This window comes from Hippopotamus amphibius, chromosome 11, assembly GCF_030028045.1.
Source record: "Hippopotamus amphibius kiboko isolate mHipAmp2 chromosome 11, mHipAmp2.hap2, whole genome shotgun sequence".
NCBI classification, from domain to species: Eukaryota; Metazoa; Chordata; class Mammalia; order Artiodactyla; family Hippopotamidae; genus Hippopotamus; species Hippopotamus amphibius.
The window spans coordinates 23,165,869-23,188,805 of NC_080196.1; the positions used below are offsets into that span (position 1 = coordinate 23,165,869).

The window sequence follows — 22,937 nt, forward strand, 5'->3', positions numbered from 1 at the left end:
AGGAAATGAAAGGTGATTTAAGATGAGGCCATTGAAAATTATACTGTCTGTGCTACCAAAGCTCACAAACATAGTAAGGAAAGAAAATAGGAACAACAACAAAAAAAATGGGACTCGAGATAGGAAATTCCCAAGAGAATTCCTTCATATTGCACGTATAGGAAGCTATCTTTTTATTCTAACAAAAATCTTCACAATCCCAGGGGATAGCATCTCTCAGGGTTTATATGTCTAAAGAACTGTGGATCATAAAAGACAAGCAGAATTTCAGAAAGAAGAGATTTCAGAAGATGAAGAGCTTATGCTGTAATCCCAATATAAACTAGCACTTCAAATATTGATCTACTCTTTACTTTTCAAATATTTTTTTACTGCTTACTTTTCAGGAATATAAACCAGATAAGGTTTCTTAGCTGTGAATTTGAACACTCAATCAGGTACGAGAAAAGCCAGGAGACAGGCTGGGGAGTGGCCCATATTCTGCCTTCTTGCTAGTGTTGAATTTACATGCCCTGGATTTAGAGCTGGTGTCCTAACTCATGATGGACTCCTCATTGTGTTTGTGAATTTTGAAGGCTCTTTACTGCCTGCATTTTAGTTGCCGTATCTCTAGATATGCTCCAAAGTAAATATGTAATCTGTAAATATTCAGGATACAGTGAAATACATCATTTAGTACAGAAAGTCTGATTGCTATTTTCTTTAAATGTTAGGAAAAGGGGTTTTTTCCCAAGTGAATTTTTGATACAATTTTGTTTTGTGGGTTAGAGAACCAGAAATGATATTTGGCATATCATTTGTATCTTAGGCAGGAGTCATAAATTTTAAGAATATACAAAATATACATGACTATCAAAGAAAGCTACTCTGAAATCCTTGAAGCCAGCCTTTCATAAAGGTGAAAGAAAAGTTAGATAATTTCTCAAATTTTTCTCTAGCTATGAAACCTAGAATCTCATAGGATCGCTAAGAATGTCCCCTAGTCCCTCTTTTATTCTAGTCACATCAAATCTTTTTCTTCTCCTCTCAGGGATTTTCCTAACTTTAAATGATTTCCTTTTTATCCGAAGCAGTCCAATGCCTGCATCTCTATTCAGATTTCCTTATAGCTCTTGTTATTCTCTCACTGTCTGTTTTTCTTTAGTAAAGACCTTCAGATGGTTTCTTACTAGGTCAAGAGATAGTGGTGTGGTGGAGTACTTAAAAATGTACCCCGTATTAGAGCTGACTTAGGATGAGAAAAGGTAAGTTGTATTGGAATGTAGAAGTTCACAGCCACATAAGATGGTAGGCTGGCAACATGCTCTGAACCTCTGGGAGAAAGAAAAATATTAATGATAAATCTAATTAAGAAATAAAGTGGTTGAGTAACAGTCCATAAACAACATATAAGCTTAATATTTAACAAGATAATGGTCCAAATATTGTACAACCTCTGATGCTATGGCAATTTAAAACAACAATGCTCTCCCTCAGAATATAGCTGCCTAGGTGGGAAAAACTTCAGCTGGAGGATTCTAGTTCCCAACGGAGATAGTATTCCATATATTCTTTTGTCCTTTAAGTGATGCTGAATCAAACCTCAGTCACTGAATTTCTTCTCCTGGGAGTGACAGACATCCAAGCACTGCAGCCTCTTCTCTTTGTGGTTTTCCTTGCAATGTACTTTGTGAGTGTGGCTGGGAATGGAGCCATCCTGATGGTTGTCATCTCTGATCCAAGACTCCATTCTCCTATGTATTTTTTCCTGGGAAACCTGTCATGTCTAGATATCTGCTACTCCACAGTGACACTGCCAAAGATACTGGAGAACTTCCTCTCTACACACAAAGGGATTTCTTTCTTAGGATGCATCAGCCAGCTGCATTTCTTCCACTTCCTGGGCAGCACAGAGGTCATGTTATTGGCCGTGATGGCCTTTGACCGCTTTGTGGCTATCTGCAAACCGCTTCGTTACACCCTTATCATGAATCCTCAGGTCTGTACCCAAATGGCTATCACTACCTGGACCATTGGTTTTCTCCATGCCCTGCTGCACTCAGTAATGAACTCTCGCTTAAACTTCTGTGGTTCCAATCATATCCATCACTTCTTCTGTGATGTTAAGCCATTGCTGAAGCTGGCCTGTGGGAATACTGAGCTCAACCAGTGGCTACTTCATACTGTCACAGAGACCATCGCTATGGGCTCGTTCTTTCTAACACTTCTCTCCTATTTCTACATTATCATCTATCTTTTCTTCAAGACCCATTCTTGCAGCAGGCTTCAAAAAGCACTGTCCACCTGTGCCTCCCACTTCATGGTAGTTGTTCTTTTATTTGCTCCTGTTTTTTTTATTTACCTTCGTCCTGCCTCAGGTAGCTCCGCGGACCAGGACCGGAGCGTTGCCATTATGTACAGTGTGGTCACTCCGGTGCTAAACCCACTGATCTATACTTTGAGGAACAAGGAAGTAAAGGGGGCCTTGAGGAGGCTCATTACAAGGAGGCTCTGACTTGAAAAAATATAGAGAACTCCTCTGGCGCATAAATCGACAGGCAATGAGAAAGTTGAGATGTGAAAGTATACTGCTTATCAAATTGTTTATCGTATATATAATGACATATGTTCCCTGTGTAATGTATATAAAGAGGGAATTGTATAAAGGAAAAATCAATGGGGAACTCCAGTCTAGTGTTAAACAATGCATTCTTAGGTAATAGAAATGAAACTTGAGCAAATGGAACACCAGCCATGGAAGTCTAACACTGAATTTGTTTTTGAGATATCAGTTGATAAAATTGATTTGTTATGTATCCTAATATGCTCGTCTATGACTTTAGTTATAGAACTAAATTGCCCATGTACTGTGTAGATAGTTTTAACCCTAGCTATATGATCCCTCCAAGTTAGTACATTTTAGTGTGAGAATTAAAATTTCTATACTTGAGGATTTCATATTTTGAGGATTTTAATTTAGGGCCTTAAATACCCAGTTAGAAAAGTAAACATTAACTTATGTTTTAACATGTGATTTAAGGGGAATTTTTAAGAGGTACATCAAGATTTCTTGTTATCCAAGTAGGGAGGCAAAATAATGGTTAAAGAAAATGACATTGTAGTCATCAATTAACAGAAAATAGATGAACCAGTGGTTCATCTAAAGGGTTTTGGAACCACTATTTTCCGAGATTTTTAGAAGTCAAAGGCCAAACTCTCAATTACTGTCAAATGTTATTAAAAGTGGAGGCCAGTTGAAAACACATCTCAAGAATATCTTCTATCTCATCTCTGCTTTATTTTTTTTCTCAGCTTCTGGTCATGAGAAATGTTGCCTTATAGAATTTTTTCTCCTTTTTTGTTTTGTTTTCCTATTCTACCCTTATTTCAGCAAACTCTAAAGCAATGTAATATGATGTAAGATAGGAGAAATATTAAGAATAAACAAAATTTGGTTTTCTTTCCCTTCTCTGTTCTTAGTCTTATACTTAGTGGCTTTCACTGGTAATAATCTCATTATCACCTCAACTTCCACAGGTCACAGTCTCTAATCACCTATGTATTTCTTCCTGAACATCTCTCCTCGTTGGACCTATGTTATATTTCTGTGACTGTACCAAGGTCCATTTGCAACTCGTTCATGCATGGTGGCGATATTTCCCTCTGGGCATGCATATTTCAGTGTTTTGCTTTCACTCTCTGTGGTTCTGCTGAGATGGCCATGCTCACAGTGATGTCTTATGATCGCTATGTGGCCATCTGCCACACACTGTGCTATGAAATCATCATGACAGTCAACACCCGTGTTCATGGAATCTCAGCCGTCTGGATCAGCGGGGTCATCTCTGGACTTATGCATACATCTGCTACTTTCTCCAGCCATGTCTGCGGTGCCAACGTCATTCACCAGTTCTTCTGTGATGTCCCCCATCACAGGCTCTTAAAATTTGCTTGTTCTAATGAGTATGTCAGTGAGCTTGGGGTTACTGGCTTCCTGTCCTTGGTGGCCTTTCTTTGCTTCATCTCCACTGGATTCTCCTACACACACATATTCTCTACTGTGTTGAGGATCCCATCTGCTGAGGGCAGAGCCAAGGCCTTTTCCACCCACCGCCCTCACCTAGCTGTTGTCATATTGTTTATCTGTACTGGTGTCTTTGAGTTTCGAAAGCCACATTCTGACTCTCCAACTGCATTAGACTTTTTGCTTACTAGTTTTTATACTGTTCTGCCTCCAGCACTTAATCTGATGATCTATAGCCTGAGAAACAAAGCCGTGAAGGCAGCTCTAAAAAAGGTTTTTGAAAGAAGAAAAGCCTACGTCTTTTGCTGAGTCACATCTATCCATTCCTCATTGAGAAACAAATCAAAATATATTGGAAAAACATAGCAGAGTCAATCAAGAAATTAAAGAGCAAACATAACTCATTATAAGAAAAGTCATATGAATGGACTGTCTCTGAACAATAGAAACATTAACATAGAGTTATATAAAAAGTACTCTTGTAAATATAGTAGCTTTAAATCTCACTCCACAACGCCAAGTATGGTGAAAAATGTAAATTTCCTAAATTCTAAAGACTCCAACTTAATTTTCCTTTCTGGCCTATTTCTTTTTATTTTTAATTTCTTTTGTTTTCCTGTTTAATTCTTTATTTTCACTTTGACTCATACTTTATCTTAGGTTATTATTATCTCCTGTGCTTTCTTTGCTTGGTACATATCTCTCTTTTCCATCACTTTTCATCTTTCCAAATCCCTTGCCTTAGTCAGGACTCTTGTTAGATAATGCATAGACAGACTTTGGTTTTGTTTCAGTTCAAGAGTCACTCTTCAGTAATAAATGAGATGCCTTTAAAATGTCTGCACCGCCTTTTGTCTGATTTTTATCCCGTTGTTTTTTGTGCTCCTAATCTCATGTTTTCTTATTGTTTGCTTCATTTTATCTTTGTCATATGTTCTTTCTCTTTGGGAACAGTGATTATAAAGCCATCTGCACAATGCTTTCTGCCTCATTTCTATCAAGGTAAACAAAAACTCATTTTTTCATGAGTTACAATCAAGTTTGGAATATTATATAATATGTAAGCATATAGGAGAACCACCTGGCCCTCAATGTTCTCTGGCTACTTAGGGGTCCAACTAATGTTCTATTAATCTTTCAGGGCTTCAATTGGTAACACACAAGGTCACCATGGAAAAGTCTCATTATGTCATTTGTGTTGCATCTTGTCTTTCATGTAAGTGAGACGTTTAAATCATACAACAATCAGTGACTCAGAAAATACATATAAGAATAAATACAAACACAATTAAAATAATGTTTTTGAAAAGTACATTTGAAAAATAAGCAAAATTCTCATGTGAATATAAAATATAGTGACTGAAATTTAAAACTTAATGGATAGTATAAGCAGCAGATAAAATGCAAGAAAGAACAGAACATATTATCTAACCAATCCAAGAATTTCCCACAAAATGAGGAAAAAGAAATGTCTTTTTAAAAAACATGAAAAAGAGCTTAAGAGTCACAAAAGATAGGAAAAAATATTCAATATTTGTCTAATAATGCTGCCAGAAAGGTCTACTGTCCATTCATTGAGGGAATGTGTAAAAGGGAGTATTCAGAGAAATAACTTTTAAGGCCTTTTTCCCAGCATTCATAGAAACACAGATCTTCAGATTTGAGAAGCACAACAAAAAATGGTTCGGTATTAGTAAAATGAATACAAATGTAGTTATATGATGCTAAAACTATAATAATAATGAAAACAGAAATTTAAAAAATCTTAAAATAGAAAAACTGATTTAAAAATAATACCAATGTTATATCCTAGAAGCTTTATTATTTCACATTTTCTATTTAGTTCTATAGTCCACTGGAAAATAGTTTTTATGATTGTATAAGGTAGATGTCATTGTTCATTTTACGCATCGATTTTCAATAAACTACAAAAATTAATTGATAACAAAATGTTCCCCCCAAAGAATTGCAGTTGGTGCCTTTGTAATAAATTTAGTAATTGTATATGTTTGGGAGTCTCTCATCTGTTCAATTGATTTATGTGCTTATGCTTATTCTATCAAGCTCTATTAATTATTGCAGCTATGTAGTAGTTTTCTATATTGCGTAGTGTTAAGTTTTCTGACTCTGCTCCTCCAGATTATGGTCTACTCCAAGTCTTTTGCCTATCCATATGTTTTAGAATCAGGTTTTTAATTTAAAAAAGATGTTGATGCACTCTAAGGAGTGCATTGAATCCATAGATTAAACTGAACTGTCTTCGTTAAAAGATTGCATCTTCTAATTTATGAACAGGGTACTTTCCTGCCCTTTTCTAGGTTTTTAAAAATTCTGTCAGAAATGATGTATAATATTGAATGTAGTGGTTTTGTACATCTTTTATTAGATTTATCTCTATGCATTTGATGTTATTTTAAATTGTAATGTTTGAATTTAATTGTCTAATTTTTGTGGTCAGTGTGTAGAAATCCATTGGATTTTTGTACGTTGACCTTAAATTAATTGCTCTTCCATATATATGTATAGTTTCTAATAGATCTTTATAGATTCTTTTACATTTCTATTACACATTGTTATCTGTGAATAAAGAGTCGTATTTCTTACTTTCCAAAATTTAACACTTTCATTTATATTCCTTGTTGTTGGATGGGCTAGGGTCAGATTGGGTTCAAATTATGGTTCAGCTACTCCTAGCAATGTAATAATGAGCAAATGGCTTATTTTTTGAAACTTTTGTATTCTCTGTAAGACATGGATGCAATACCTACCTCGAAAAAAAATTAAGATAATGTATGTGATGTATTTCACAGATCTTTGCAAATTGCCCCTTGAATAGTAGATACTACTGGGAAAAAATGCTATAGTCGAATTCAGAATACTCTAAAACTGTAACGATGGTGATTAAGTCACTTTAACTCTAATATAAATGCTAAAAGATAAAAGTATTTAACATTACTTTTGAAGTGTGATGTCAGCAAGATGGCAAGATAGCTCATTCCCAATTTCACTCCTCTTCACAAGAAGAACAACAAACAACTATTCATAGATAAGACATCACTAGGACAATCGTAGGCCACAGAGGTGAGGCCAAAGCATCCCTTGCACCACAGAGACCAAGACAAATTTCAGTAGAAGGGTAAGAGGAGTGCCTACCTCATGACTGCATTGCTCCTCCCCCAGGTCAGTGTAGCATCACATATGCGAGGTCTCCTTTGAGCCTAGGATTTCTCCAGTGGGAAAAGAAAGGTCAAAGTGGATATTCCACTCTCTCAGCATTGTGGGTAAATTCTTGGGAGCCTCCACTTCAGTCTCACCCCATGGAAATTGCAAGAGGACTCAATCTACAGAGCTTGATTCCTGGGAATCTCAATGTGATGAAGAGGAAAGAGCTCCCACACTAGCATTTGCATCTTGGCAGCAGAGTTCCTAACCAGTAGCACCCAAATAGTAGTCCTAAAAAGCAGCTTTGCTCATTTTCAGAGCCAAGAAGGTGGCACAGTCTGACCAGGAAAGTGGTCAGGGCACACATCTGCCTATTTTAGCCCCTCAAATGAAAAGACTTTCCAGTCCTGAAGCCTCGTATGCTTGCCTCTGCCACCTAAGCATTGAGCTGAGTCATAGCCCAGCGGACTGCTGAGTGTAGCTCCCAGTACTGCCCAGCCAGAAAACCTGGCCAGAATATCTACACACCTGCAAAGCCCACTGATGCTCCAGTGGAAATTCTAGGAGGCAGAGCTGATTGCCTACAGAGTAAAGCCAGTGGCTCGGACCAGTGAGGGAACTTGGGACATGAGTCACCTTGAGTCAAGTCCACATAGAGCCTTGCCAGCCTTGGAGCTGGTTCTCCCACTCCACCTAGGCAGGGAGCCTAATTTGCAGCCCCACCCATTACTTAATACAGTCTTTAGCCTGCACAACCAGGGAACGTAACCCAACTATGGGGAAGCCACAGAGCCCATCCACCAGCCCTGCTTAGAGTGGCACTTGAACAAAGAGCATAACCCACACCATTCTCCAACTGCAGAGCAAAACCGGTGGCCCCATTGGGTCAGGGAATTAAGGTCACAGTCTTGTCTGATTCAGCACGCAAACAACAAGATGTACAGCAGACCCTGGGGCCAATCTCGCTGACCCACCAGGGCAGGGAAACTAATGCATACCCTCAATTACTGGTCAGTATAATACCCAGTGCTGACCATCTAGGAAGCCTGACCAGAGAACCCACGCAACTTTGGAAACAATCCTAGGGCATCACGTGGACAGGGAACCAAGCCAGCACTCCTATCCAATTATTCTCAGCCAGGGGAACACTTCTCCCCACCACCTCAGAGCTCAGGCAGTGACGTCATGCAAAACTAGACCCTGATAGCAAGCCCTACTGCCCAAGGAAATCACCAGTGGACAACCAGAAACTCAAACTGAGCTGACTGTTAAAGAACTATTTCCGCTAAAACAAACCTGCAAATTCTGCACAAAGAGACTGCTTACTCAAATGTGCTGATGACAATGTAATGAATCAAGGATTATGAAGAATCAGGTAAACATGACACAAAAGGTGGACACTTATAAAGCTCCAATATCTGACCCTAAAGCAATGGAGATCTATCAACTGTCAGACAAAGAATTCAGGGATTTCCCTGGCGACCTAGTGGTTAAGAATGCACCTACCAATGCAGGAGACATGGGCTTCATCCCTGTTCTGGGGAGATCCCACATGCCGTGGAGCAACTAAGCCCATGCGACACAACTACTGAGACTGTGCTCTAGAGCCCATGAGCCACAACTATTGAGACAGCATGCCACAGCTACTGGAGCCCATGTACCTACAGCCTGTGCTGCACAACAAGAGAAGCCACCACACTGAGCAGCCCGGACATTGCAACAAAGAGTAACCCCTGCTCACTGCAACTAGAGAAAGCCCACAGCAAGAAAGACCCAATGCAGCCAATAAATAAATAAATAAATAAATAAATTTATTAAAAAAATAGAATTCAGACTAATCCTCTGAAAGAAGTTTAGTGATCTACAAGAACACACAAACAACTAAACAAATTTAGAAAAACAATGCATAACAAAATAAGGAGTTGAAGAGATAAAAACCATAAAAAAGGGGAAAAAAACAAAAATTCTAGAACCGAAAAATAAGAATCAGCGACCTGAACACAGGACATTTCAGATTATCCAGTCAGAGGACAAAAAGAAAACAGAATGAAAAAGAGTGAAAAAACCCAATGAGGCATATGAACACAACCAGAAGAAAAGATAACTGCCTTATGGCAATTCCAGAAAGAAATAAGAAAGAGAAAGAGACAGAAAGCATATTTTAAGCAATAATGGCTGATCTCTTCCTAAACCTGGGGAGAGAAATGGATATCCAATCCATGAGGCCCTCAACAGGTTGAACCAAATTTGCCTACAGAGAGACACGTTGAAATTAATTATCAAAAGTCAAAGACAAAGAAAGAATTTTGAAAATAGCAGAAGAAAAGAGTCAAGTTACATGCTAGAGCACCTACCTCACTATGGGCAAATTTCTCAACAGAAACTGTTCAGACCAGGAGAGCATGCTATCTATATTGAAAATGTTGAAAGAAAAAATAAACCTGTCAACCAAGAATTCTATATGTGGCGAAGCTGTCCTTTGGAAACAAAGGAGAAAAAAAGACTTTCCTGAAGAAACAAAAGCTGAAGGAGTTCATCACCACTAGACCTGTTTTACAAAAATTGTTAAAAGGAGTTCTTTGAGTGGAAGTAAAAGTACACTAATTAACATTATAAAAACATAATAAAGTCACATCAAACTCACTGGTAATGGTAAACACATAGGCAAAGTTAAATTCTTCAATATGGTAATCAGGATGCATAATTCTCTTAAAACGCTAGTTTAAAATTAAAAAACAAACTTAGGGGAGGGGTCCAAGATGGTGGCAAGAAAGACCCTGAGCTGACCTCCTCACCTGAGCACACCAAATCTAGACCTACATACAGCAATTCTTCCTGAAGAAAACCTCAGGCTGATTGAACAGCTTCTGCACATAGAAGTACCACATAGAAAAATGGGTAAGAAAGACAAAGACATGGCATTCATGGGAAACAATCCCAATGTGCTGACTTGCAGTAAGGAGGGATGTTGCTGAGGGACGTGAGCTCAGATTTTCCTGCCCTGGGACACAGCAATAATCAGCAGTTAAAGGGCACCTAGACTACAATAGATGCAGAAAAAGGTTTTGAAAAATTGCAACATGCACTTATAATTTGAAAAAAACTCTCAACAAGTAGATGTAGAGGGAACATAGCTCAACATAATAAAGGCCATAGATGGCAAACCTACAGTTAATACCATACGCAGTGGTGAAAAGCTGAAAGCTTTACCTGTAGAATCAGGAATAAGAGAAGGATGCTCACTATTGTGACCTTTTATTCAGCATAGTATTGGAAGATCTAGCTAGGCAATTAAGCACGAAAAGAAATAAAAGTTATCAAAGTTGGAAAGAAAGAAAACGGTCATTATTTGCAGATGACATGATACTATATAGAGAAAACCCCAAAGACTCCACCAAAGCACTGTTAGAACTACTAAATGAATTCAGTAAAGTTGCAAGACATAAAATTAATATACAGAAACCATTTGCATCTCCATACACAAATAATAAACTATCAGAAAGCCAAATAAAGAACATAATCCCATTTACAATTGCATCAAACATAATAAAACAGCTAGGAATAAATTTAACCAAGGAAGTAAAAAACCTGTATTCTGAAAACTATAAGACAATGAGTAAAGAAATTGAAGGACACACAAAGAAATGGAAAGATATACTATGCTCACAAATAGGAAGCATTGTTAAAATGTCCACAAAGTAATCTACAGAGTCTACAGAGTCAATGCAAAGTAATCTGCAGAGTCAATGCAATCCCTAGCAAACTATCAATGGCATTTTTCACAGAACTACAACTAATAATCCTAAAATTTGTATGGAACCACAAAAGACCCCAAATAGCCAAAAAAAACCTTGAGAAAGAAGAACAAAACTAGACATATTACTCTCCCTGTAACAATATTACAAAGCCATAGTAGTCAAAGCAATGTGGTGGTGGCATGAAAATAGATGCCCAGATAAATGAAACAAAATAAAGAGCCCAGAAAAACGGGATTAAGTTCCAGACAATTAGACATGGCAAATTTTCTCCTGTAAAAGAGCATGATTAACAAAACTAGTGCAGCTCCAGCAGTTGACCTTGAGAATTAAAGCCATATGCTAAGGATAGAGGAGCTTCAGTCTATCATGATCCACCACATCCTCACCAGACTACCTACCTCTGGACTTCATTTACATGAGGGAAAATGAACTTCTACTTGTTTAGAACTCTGTGTAGATAGTCCCTAATGGCTAAATGTGATTCCTATGTGAATTCAGGAAATGATATACCATAGACCAAGTTATTAAAATGGTAAATATTGGACTAGAAACAAGGAAGAGTAAAGAGGTTAAGACAAAAGTTCTCATTTGCATAGAATTAAATTTGAGATGCCTGTCAGATATTCAAGGGTAGATGACATATGGACAGCCTCAATATTTCTATCTATATTTATATAAAAGAGGGAAAGAAAATTACTTAAAATGTGTGTGTATATATGTATATGATATATATATATAAAACTAGTAAGGTTTTGAAATATTATGGCCACATGTTCACCTCTTCAAGATAATCTGACTTAAGGAAGCAGATTAGTAACTAGAGAGAGATTGTGAGTTTTATGTAATCTTTCTGATTTTACTTCCAAGTCATTAAGAGCAGAGCTCTGTTTAATTATTGATTTTATTCCACAACACCATTTATAGCCAATTTTCTCAATGGAAAATTTGTCACTAATGAGTAACCTTGGGGACAGTCCCCAAGGATAAGAAAGATTCCTAATGGAAGCCAACCCCTTCCAATCCCAGGAGAGATGAATATTGATAATACTCAGCTCCCAAGCTATAGCTTCACAACCTATGGACGTGATCTTACCAATGTAGGCAAAGGACTCTGTATTCTCTGGACTATCCCACTTGCTTAATAAGAGCACTGGATAAAATGCACATATCTCAGGCCATCACTCATGGGGTGAAGATTAGGAAAGCCAGGAGGTAAGCGTGGAAGGTAACATTTGACAAAGAGAGTAACAGGCTCAGACTTCAGAGAGGAACATATTGGATGGAACTTCTGCACTTGAGGGCTAGATCTGTATCTGTTTCCAAATCTGTGTGTCAATCAGCCTAGCTGTAAGAAATATCTTAGATGGTTAAACTTCTAACAGACATTTATAAGGACATGTCTACATATATGAATCTAGAGTTTAGAAAAAAGATGGAATTGAAGATATAACTTAAGAGTTACCTGTTTTAGATATTTAAAGCCTGAGACTAGAAGTAAGAGAAGAGGTCCCAGAGTAAATAAGAATTAGGAGGAGCCAGCCTGGGAGACTAAGAGAGTATCAGCAGGATACTCAGGAGACTGTGGGGGTGTCTTGGAAGCAAGGGAGAAAAGGTATTTGAAGTAAGAAAAAAGAAGTCAACTGTGTTAAGTCTTGAGAGGTCAAGTAACTTAAGGACTGAATTTGAACTTTTACAAGATTTAGTAGGTTTTCAAAAAATTGGAAACTGGGGGAATTTCCAAGAAAGTTAAGAGCAAAATATTTTTTTTTTTCGATCTCTACAGGAGTATAATAGCTTTACACTGTTGGGCCAGTTTCCGCTGTACAACAACGTGAATCAGCTATATTTATAGCTGTATCCCCATATCCCCTCCCTCTTGAGCCTGCTCCCCGGCATCGCTCCCACCCTCCCTATCCCACCCCTCTAGGTCATCAGAAATCATCTAGTTGATCTCCCTGTGTTAGGCAGTTGCTAATGTAAAAGAGCAAAATCTTGATTGGACAGGGTTCAAAAGAGCATGGCAGGTAAAACATTAAATTTGGAGAGTAATGGACAATGAGTGATGGAGACAAGTAACTTTTTGAAGGATTTACTATAAAGAGCAAAGAAGTGGAGGGGTAGCTAGAGAACGCTGAGGGGACACATTAGCATATTAGGATATCATCCATCTGAGGTTGAGATTTTAGACAGTTAGGACCTCACACTTTTAGATAGTCAGGCCTCATATATTTTTGATTCTGAAATGTTATTCAGATAACCTCAGTCTTTAATCACGCCTGATCTGAGATCCAACATGAACAATTATTTTTCAGGTGAATTATCAGGAGGTGGATATGATAGCAGTAGGGTTATTCAAGCAAACACATGAAGATCCAACCTGGAAAAGATGTGAAAAGGTGAGAAGTATGGTGATGTCTGAGCTGAAGGAAGTATTATTCTTAAGAGACAAAGAAGTAAGGGAAGACTCAGTCTTGGAGGAAATGGGAAATTCCCCAGGTTCCAATTTTTAAAAAAACCTACTAAAACATAGTGTATGGAACATAGAGCTCAGAAATCTGTGACCTAACTACCTTTCCAGGTAAAAATTTGAGAAGCTCTGTTCTCAATTATTGAAAAATATTCTGCATAAAGAGGGAAAAGAGTATGTGCGTTTATTCTAAATCAATTATCCATTGGAGCATTTAAAGATAACTAGAAACAAGGACATAATGAGAGTATACATGGAAAAATAAAAGGAAACTGTGCCACATAATTAGAGAGCAGTCGATGCACAATAATCCTTTGGAGAGAACATGTGCTCGACTTTTTCCTGTTGGTTGAAAGAACTTTAAAAAAATATGACTCCTACTCTCAATTTATTTATAACTGATACAAGAAAATTTACATCATAAAAATTAGAAGATATCTGAACACATTATTCAATTAAGGGATAGATTGTCCTATTACATATCAGTGTGTGAAAGCATGCATGAGCAACTTCATGGAGTTATGAGGTGATGAGCTCAAAGAGAGAGGAGACTAAATACTGATGAAAAGTAGAAAATCATGCTTATTGACAGGTGGGTACAAAGATAGAAGTTCTTGATAACCAGGCACAGATAAGTAAAAGGGAAGCATTAGAAAATAAGATACTAGAGATAACTGAGCAAGGGATAGTCCCACCAAAAGCAGAAAATTGTATATTTTCTGGACTCAATGAAACCAGTTACGCTGCTGACGATATAAGCTGGGAGCAAGGGGATGAAAGAAAGTCCAAAGAAGTTAACTGTGAATATGGTGAGAAAAAGACTAAAATGAGGATCATTTTTTAGTTAAAAAAAAAAGAAAGGTGTCACATACTGATCTAGACCTTAGGGATGAAATAAAAAGATGAATCAGGGTTTCCAATCCATATTATTTTTTTCCTTTTAAAAAGAGTTTTATTGAGATATAATTGACATACAATAAACTGCATATATTTAAAGTGTACTTTTGATGTTTTTCCTTATCAGTCATTTATTTCAATCCATATCAGTAAGACAATATTTGGAGGAAAAAATCTTTTCTTCATAAAATGCTGTAAATAGAAGGAGGACATTTCAGCACTTGGGGAGGACAACATATTGCCCTTTCCTGTCTTCAGACTCGAATATAATGTATTTATTCATTTTGTGACAAACACTGTCTTATGGATGCCAAACACTGGGGATACAAGGGAGAAGAAAAGCAGATGCAATATTTGCCATAATGCACATTATGGCCTCATGAGGGATTCCAAGACTAACTAAATATCCTAAATATTTTCACAAAATACATATAAGCTACATTGTCCATATGACACCTATAGTAATTATAAGAAGGTGATGTATATGACAGCATATTAACTTTGATTTAATCAAAGAGGCAAGGGAAAACTTTCCTAAGAAAGTCACCAATTGATCTGAGACTGTGAAAGGATGAGCAGGAGTTGACTCAGAATGAAGGAAAGGAGAACAGTGCACAGGAGGGAATGCAACGCAGCCAGGGTGGCTGGGGAGCAGAGGGTGAGGAGGCTGCTGAGACACCTCGAGATCAAATCACATTGAGCTTTGTCATATATGGTGGGGATATTTGTTCTTTCACAAGACCAAAGATTCTCCAGACACCCATTTTTAAACAAAGAAAGAGACATGATCAGATTTTCTTTCTTGAAGCGATCACTCTGGTGGCAGTGTAGAGAACATACTGAATGGGGCAAGAAGGGGCATACTAAACCACTTCGGAGGCTCGCAGTACTCTAGTCATTAACAATAGCTTAAACCTGAGTAGTGACTGTGTAGATGAGTAGCAGAATTTAGGAAACTCCTACTACGTGCCAAGCACTAGGCTAAGTGCTTAGATGTAGTCTCTGTCTTGAAAGATTCAAGATCTTGTAATGAAAACATTCATAAACAAATAATTCCACCATCCAAAGTTTAAGAGGACTCATGCACTTAAGGAAATCTAAGAAGTTCGGTAGTTCCCTTCACTCCCTCAACTTTGTGCCTCCTCACTTAGATCATCCTTCAGAAAGTCCAAGTCCGGTCCCTCTCATTGCTAGTTGAGTGTCTTTTCTTCATTCCTCACATAGGTGGTATAAGGAAACCCACAGGTAAGACAACGATCCAGGTTCCATCCACCTCAGGAGCTAACAGTGAGTGAACATTCTTCATGCTGATTCCCTCCTTATAGCACATCAAGACCCAGAATGAACTGCAGCAAGAACCCTGACTTTGTCCTCTCAGGGCTGTCCAGTGACCCAGACAAACAACAGCTCCTCTTTGGTCTCTTCCTCACCCTCTACTTGCTGAGTCTCTTAGGAAACGTGCTACTTCTGCTGGCTATCAGTGCTGACATCCGCCTCCACACACCCATGTACTTCTTCCTCAGCCAGCTCTCCCTGGTCGACCTCTGCTTCACAACCACCACAGCCCCCAAAATGCTGGAGGCTTTGTGGACCAGCAATGGATCGATCTCTTTCTCTCAGTGTCTGGCCCAATTGTATTTTTTTGCTGTTTTTGCTGATATGGACAACCTGCTTTTGACTGCCATGGCTATCGACCGCTATGCTGCCGTCTGCCATCCTCTGCACTATCCACTCCTCATGACTCCTTGCAGATGTGGACTGCTGGTGGGTGGGTCATGGGGAGTAGCCAACTCTGTCTCTCTTGTCTATGCCCTGTTGCTATCCCAACTATCATTCTATACTAATCAAGAAATTCCCCACTTTTTCTGTGATTCTGGCCCACTCTTTAAACTTTCTTGCTCTAACACCCGCCTCAATGAGGACCTGATGATGGTTCTGACAGGACTTTTAGGAATCAGCCCTCTCCTCTGCATCATAAGTTCTTATGCCCATATTTTCCATGCTGTAGCTAGGGTCCCATCAGCACAGGGGAAAAAGAAAGCCCTGGCCACATGCAGCTCCCACCTCTCCGTGGTCATCCTCTTCTACAGCACAGTCTTTGCCACCTACCTGAGACCCCCATCAACTCCTCACGCCTCTGGGGAGCTGGTTGCTGCTGTCATGTATACCCTGGTAACTCCCACTCTCAATCCTTATATTTATAGTCTAAGAAATAAGGATGTGAAGAGTTCACTGAAACGGGTTCTAGGCATAGAGAGTTCATGGGATTAGGAATAATTCCCATAAACAAGCATTTTGGGGAAACTCCTCACTCTTCACCACCATATTGACAAAGTGAGTCAGTTAACACCAAGGCTGTCACAGAGCATGAGATGGTGTACTGCAACGAACATGAAATAGAAATTAGGACAACTAGCTTATAGGTCCTCTACAGGTGCAAGTTTATATATATATATTTTCCAACATATATTATATTTTTCCGGTATTATTGTATCAAAATATTATATTCTTAATATGATAAAGGGAATATAATATATACTACATTATAATCTATATAATTAGGTATAGTATGTAGGTATAATATACCTGAGTGGATTAGAGAAGTTGTTCTTTCAATTGATTTGTAACACAAATATGATTTCATCTCACAAAAAACTTGCTCATCTATTCCCATCTTCACCACCATTTGATCACCACTGCCATTTCTATCACTGGTTTAATAATAAAGATCCCCACCATCAGCTTTGTGATAGTATCATCATTTTTGTCACTGGAGTCACCTTACAAATCATCATCTTCATTTCCATCCCCATAAATATCACCAGTACCATCAGTATGAGTAAGGGAATGAAAACTGATTCCATGCACTTTTCCCCTTTTTAATGCCTCATTTTTGAGAATATTCTATTTATTTGTTTTCTGTACGATTTTGATAATTGTGGGAAGTATCATAATGGCATGGTGGATATGTTTTATAAAAATGTCTTCATAAGTTGGATAGCATAATAAATATTTACATTTGGAATACATGATTGCATAGTTTATGCAGCACAATACATACATAGTGCCTAAAACTTTCTTTAAATTATTCCAGGAAAAAAGAAGGAATGGTAGGTAGTTGGCACAATATTGGAAGCTTGTTGATGTCGAAGCTGGATGATAGCTAGGGTTTATGATGCCACTCTCTCTGCTTTTCTGAGCATTTGAAATTTTCTACAATAAAAAGTTAAAATGAATAAGTAAAGTGCAGTCATCTTTAAATATTTTCAAAAATATCAATGTCCTTAGACATGGTAATCAAACCACTAAGAATATGTCAAAGTAAATACGGGATATAAACAATGCTTGTATAGAGAAAAAATTTAATACAACTAAAAATTCCCAATGATAGAAGATTATTTAAGTACATCCTGTTTGGTCATACTATGAAGCCCAGAAGAATATACTGCATATTTGCTGATCTTGAAAAACTGGCATGACAGTTTTCCCTGGAAAACAAGATTACATACATAGAATGAAATTCTGTTATCATGCAACAGTAATATAAGTAGCCAATATTTCTAGGTTGCTTTTGGTGATACTCTTTGTGTTTATTTTTCTATAAAATATTTATGACCTATTTAATAAGAAATAATAGAATTTATAATAAAATTTTTAATCTAGCCCTTGAAAACTGCCATACTGTCCTCACTTTTACAGGAACTATAGAAGGATTAGAGGGAAACAACAGAATAGACAAAGATATTCTTTACCAAACAATCTTGGAAGCCTTCTCAAAGGAGAGATCTGCACTCCCAAAATAAATGCAACAACACCCTCCTTCTTAAAACAGGGGGCTCAATTTCCTTATGCAGAGCCACCTCCTCAGTGTCTAATGAGGCAACTTGCACCAAAGAGTGTAGGTCAGAGGAATGAAGATGGTGGTGAACACAGTTTAGAGCAGGGTCAACACCTTGAGGAACTGGGTCTAGGCAGCAGAGAGTGTAACGTACAAGACCATGAGAATTGCATAGAATGTGGGCAGTACGCCTAGGTAGGAGGACCGTGTGGAGAGAGCTTTTCTCCTGCTGACCCCAGCAAGAACTCTCAGTACAACCACTACACTCCAGGCATGAGATATCAGAATCAGTCCAAAGGGAATAGTGAGGTAGACCACGTGACAAATCAATGAATGTTGTCACCTGGATCACTCTCGCTAGGATCTGAGCTGGCCAGGCTTACCAAAGGTATGAAGTTGCAGTAAAATTGGCTAATGTGGTTGGGCCACAGGACCTTCATTTGGCCATCAGGGCCATAACCAATCTGTCTGCCATGAAGCCAGAGAGCCAGGCTATGCCCATAAGCCTCAAACAACATCTGGGAGTGAGTGGCAGAGTGGGTAGCAATTACTCAGTAGTGATTACATCCCTTGACAGCCAACTATAAACATCCAGCTTTCCCTGGAGGGCCAGAGGTAAAGAACTGGATCAAGGAGCCAGTCACAGAGATTTATGCCTTCTGCAGAAAGTCCACCAGCATTTTTGGCATCACTTTAAAGATGTAGAGATTGTCAAGGAAGGGCAGAAATACAAATACATGGACTCAGAACAATAACCTACACAATGAGCACACAATAATTATTTGTCGTATATTCATAACATACACTATAACGAGAAATTATTAATGTGATGAATATATAATGAACTTCTGCAAAGAAACAAAAAAGAACTGCAATAGAAAGATGGACCAAATACATAGCATTTACAACAGTAATTAGAAAGCTTGGATAAATATCAGATTGCATATAGATATTCCTTGGATGAAGCAGATAAAATATTGTTACCTAAAGGATATAGCAAGAAGTGAAGTTACACATTGGAGAGACCAGGCTCATTTTCCTAGAGATAAATGTCAGCTTGGGATCCAAAATTAAAGAAAATAATTTAGTGTTATTACCAACAGTGAACAGTCAGATTTAGAAGGAACAAAAGTAATACTACTTCTCCCTATTCCTCTTTTTTTGTTTTCCATAGAAGCACAGTAATAAATGAGGAGAACAATAATCAGCTTTCTGTATGGGTCAATGGGATGCCCTCATTCCTTAACTGTTATTGCCCAATTTCCTGCCATTTCATACACATTTTTTCCAGGAAAGTCCCCAAGATGAGAAAGGTTATCCAGACCTCTGTCCCAGGAAATGAAAGGTGATTTAAGAAAACATAAGGCCATTGAAAATTGTACTGTCTGTGCTTCTGAAGCCAAGAAAGAAAAATAGTAAGGAAAGAAAATAGGAACAACAGAAAAACTGGAATTCAAGATAAGAATTCCCCAAGGAGAAGTCCTTTGTATTGCAGGTATAGAAATATATCTTGTTTATTCTAACAAAAATCTTCACAATCCCGGGGGACAGCATCTCTCAGGGTTTATATGTCTAAAGATCTGTGGATCATAAAAGACAAGCAGAATTTTAGAAAGAAGAGATTTCAGAAGATGAAGAGCTTATGCTGTAATCTCAATATAAACTAGCACTTCAAATATTGTTCTACTCTTTACTTTTTCAAATATTTTTCTACTGCTCGCTTTTCAGGAATGTAAACCAGATAAGGTTTCTTAGCTGTGAATTTGAACACTCAATCAGGTACGAGAAAAGCCAGGAGACAGGCTGGGGAGTGGCCCATATTCTCTGTCTTCTTGCTAGTGTTGAATTTACATGCCCTGGATTTAGAGCTGGTGTCCTAACTCATGATGGACTCCTCATTGTGTTCGTGAATTCTGAAGGCTCTTTACTGCCTGCATTTTAATTGCCATATCTCTAGATATTCTCCAAAGTAAATATGTAATCTGTAAATATTCAGGATGCAGTGAAATACATCATTTAGTACAGAAAGTCTGATTGCTATTTTCTTTACACACTAGGAAAAGGGGTTTTTTTCCCAAGTGAATTTTTAATGCAATTTTGTTTTGTGGGTCAGAGAACCAGAAATGATATTTGGCATATCACTTGTATCTTAGGCAGCAGTCATAAATTTTAAAAATAAACAAAATATGCATGGCTATCAAAGAAAGTTACTCTGAATTCCTTGAAGCCAGCCTTTCATAAAGGTGAAAGAAAAGTTAGATAATTTCTCAAATTTTTCTCTAGCTGTGAAGCCTAGAATCTCATGGGGTTGTTAGGAATGTCCCCTAGTCACTCTTTTATTCTAGTCACATCAAATCTTTTTCTTCTCCTCTCAGGGATTTTCCTAACTTTAAATGATTTTCTTTTTATCCGAAGCAGTCCAATGCCTGCATCTCTATTCAGATTTCCTTATAGCTCTTGTTATTCTCTCACTGTCTGTTTTCCTTGAGTAAAAACGCTTCAGATGGTTTCTTACTAGGTCAAGAGATAGTGGTGTGGTGGAGTACTTAAAAATGTACCCCGTATTAGAGCTGACTTAGGATGAAAAAAGGTAAGTTGTATCGGAATGTAGAAGTTCACAGCCACATAAGATGGTAGGCTGGCAACATGCTCTGAATCTCTGAGAGAAAGAGAACTATTAATGATAAATCTAATTAAGAAAAAAAGTGATTGAGTAACAGTCCATAAACAACATATAAGCTTAATATTTAACAAGATAATGGTCCAAATATTGTACAACCTCTGATGCTATGGCAATTTAAAACAACAATGCTCTCCCTCAGTATATAGCTGTCTAGGTGGGAAAAACCTCAGCTGCAGGATTCTAGTTCCCATTGGAGATAGCATTTTATGTATCATTTTGTCCTTTAAGTGATGCTGAATCAAACCTCAGTCACTGAATTTCTCCTCCTGGGAGTGACGGACATCCAAGCACTGCAGCCTCTTCTCTTCATGGTTTTCCTTGCAATGTACTTTGTGAGTGTGGCTGGGAATGGAGCCATCCTGATGGTTGTCATCTCTGATCCAAGACTCCATTCTCCTATGTATTTTTTCCTGGGAAACCTGTCATGTCTAGATATCTGCTACTCCACAGTGACACTGCCAAAGATGCTGGAGAACTTCCTCTCTACACACAAAGCAATTTCTTTCTTGGGATGCATCAGCCAGCTGCATTTCTTCCACTTCCTGGGCAGCACAGAGGCCATGTTGTTGGCCGTGATGGCCTTGGACCGCTTTGTGGCTATCTGCAAACCACTTCGTTACACCCTTATCATGAATCCTCAGGTATGTATGCAAATGGCTATCACTACCTGGACCATTGGTTTTTTCCATGCCCTGCTGCACTCAGTAATGACCTCTCGCTTAAACTTCTGTGGTTCCAATTATATCCATCACTTCTTCTGTGATGTTAAGCCATTGCTGAAGCTGGCCTGTGGGAATACTAAGCTCAATGAGTGGCTACTTCATACTGTCACAGAGACCATTGGTATGAGCTCATTCTTTCTAACACTTCTCTCCTATTTCTACATTATCATCTATCTCTTTTTCAAGACCCATTCTTGCAGCATGCTCCATAAAGCACTGTCCACTTGTGCCTCCCACTTCATGGTAGTTGTTCTTTTCTTTGCTCCTGTTGTTTTCACTTACCTTCGTCCTGCCTCAGGTAGCCCCATGGACCAGGACCGGATCATTGCCATTATGTACAGTGTGGTCACTCCGGTGCTAAATCCACTGATCTATACTTTGAGGAACAAGGAAGTAAAGGGAGCCTTGAGGAGGGTGATCAGAAGGCGACTCTGAGCTGAAGAAATCTAGAGAACTCTTCTGACACATAAATAAACAGGCAATGAGAAAGTTGAGATATGAAATTACACTGCTTCTCAAATTGTTTACCAAATGTATAACAGAGGGAAGGGGATAAAGAAAAAATCAATGGGAAAGTCTGGTCAGGCTGTATTAAACAATGCGTTTGTAGGTAATAGAAAGGAAACTGGAACAAATGGAACAGCAGCCATGGAATGGAATGCTGAATTTGATTTTGAGATATCAGTTGATAAAATTGATTTCTTATGTATCCTAATATGCTTTTCTCTGAATTTAGTTATAGAAATATGCCTGAATTGTCCATGGAGTGTGAAGATGGATACTTTTTAGATCTGTTTCCTCCAGGTTAGCACATCTTAATGTGATAAATAAAATTACTATGCTTTTATATTTTTAGGATTTTAATTTAGGACCATAATTACTCAATTAGAAAGGTAAATGTTAACTCATGTTTTAACATGTGATTTAAGGGGAATTTTTAAGAGGTACATCAAGATTTCTTGTTATCCCCGCAGGCAGGCAAAATAATGGTTAAAGAAAATGACATTGTAGTCATCAATTAACAGAAAATAGATGAATCAGTGGTTCATCTAAAGGGTTTTGGAACTACTATTTTCCGAGATTTTTAGAAGTCAAAGGCCAAACTCTCAATTACTGTCAAATGTTATTAAAAGTGGAGGCCAGTTGAAAACACATCTCAAGAATATCTTCTATCTTATCTCTGGTTTATTTTTTTTTTTCTCAGCTTCTGGTCATGGGTAATATCGACTTACAGAATTTTTTCTCCTTTTTTGTTTTGTTTTCCTATTCTACCCTTATTTCAGCAAACTCTAAAGCAATGTAATATGATGTAAGATAGGAGAAATATTAAGAATAAACAAAATTTGGTTTTCTTTCCCTTCTCTGTTCTTAGTCTTATACTTAGTGGCTTTCACTGGTAATAATCTC

General features: G+C 37.9%; 4 protein-coding genes across 4 annotated transcripts; all 4 read left to right on the forward strand.

Moving 5' to 3' along the window:
- Positions 1-1,567: 1,567 nt before the first annotated feature.
- Positions 1,568-2,494, forward strand: LOC130831887 (olfactory receptor 12D1-like). The gene has a single exon (XM_057700350.1). The coding sequence runs from the start codon at positions 1,568-1,570 to the stop codon at positions 2,492-2,494; it is 927 nt and encodes a 308-aa protein (XP_057556333.1).
- Positions 2,495-3,455: 961 nt separating this feature from the next.
- Positions 3,456-4,312, forward strand: LOC130830843 (olfactory receptor 14J1-like; the record flags this gene model as incomplete). The annotated part of the gene is given in 2 exon segments (XM_057698161.1): positions 3,456-3,549; positions 3,552-4,312. Coding segments are annotated over 2 exon segments (855 nt in total), but the record flags the coding sequence as incomplete, so codon positions are not given.
- An 11,316-nt stretch (positions 4,313-15,628) lies between these two features.
- LOC130831935 (olfactory receptor 1361-like) lies at positions 15,629-16,558 on the forward strand. Its single transcript, XM_057700414.1, has one exon. It carries the CDS (start codon positions 15,629-15,631, stop codon positions 16,556-16,558), a length of 930 nt encoding a protein of 309 aa, XP_057556397.1.
- A 4,480-nt stretch (positions 16,559-21,038) lies between these two features.
- Positions 21,039-21,965, forward strand: LOC130831866 (olfactory receptor 12D1-like). Its single transcript, XM_057700322.1, has one exon. It carries the CDS (start codon positions 21,039-21,041, stop codon positions 21,963-21,965), a length of 927 nt encoding a protein of 308 aa, XP_057556305.1.
- The last annotated feature ends 972 nt before the right edge of the window (positions 21,966-22,937 follow it).

Excerpts from the sequence above, each read along its gene's own strand:
- LOC130831887 (XM_057700350.1), top strand. The coding sequence starts at position 1,568 with ATGCTGAATCAAACCTCAGTCACTGAATTTCTTCTCCTGGGAGTGACA.
- LOC130831935 (XM_057700414.1), top strand. The coding sequence starts at position 15,629 with ATGAACTGCAGCAAGAACCCTGACTTTGTCCTCTCAGGGCTGTCCAGT.
- LOC130831866 (XM_057700322.1), top strand. The coding sequence starts at position 21,039 with ATGCTGAATCAAACCTCAGTCACTGAATTTCTCCTCCTGGGAGTGACG.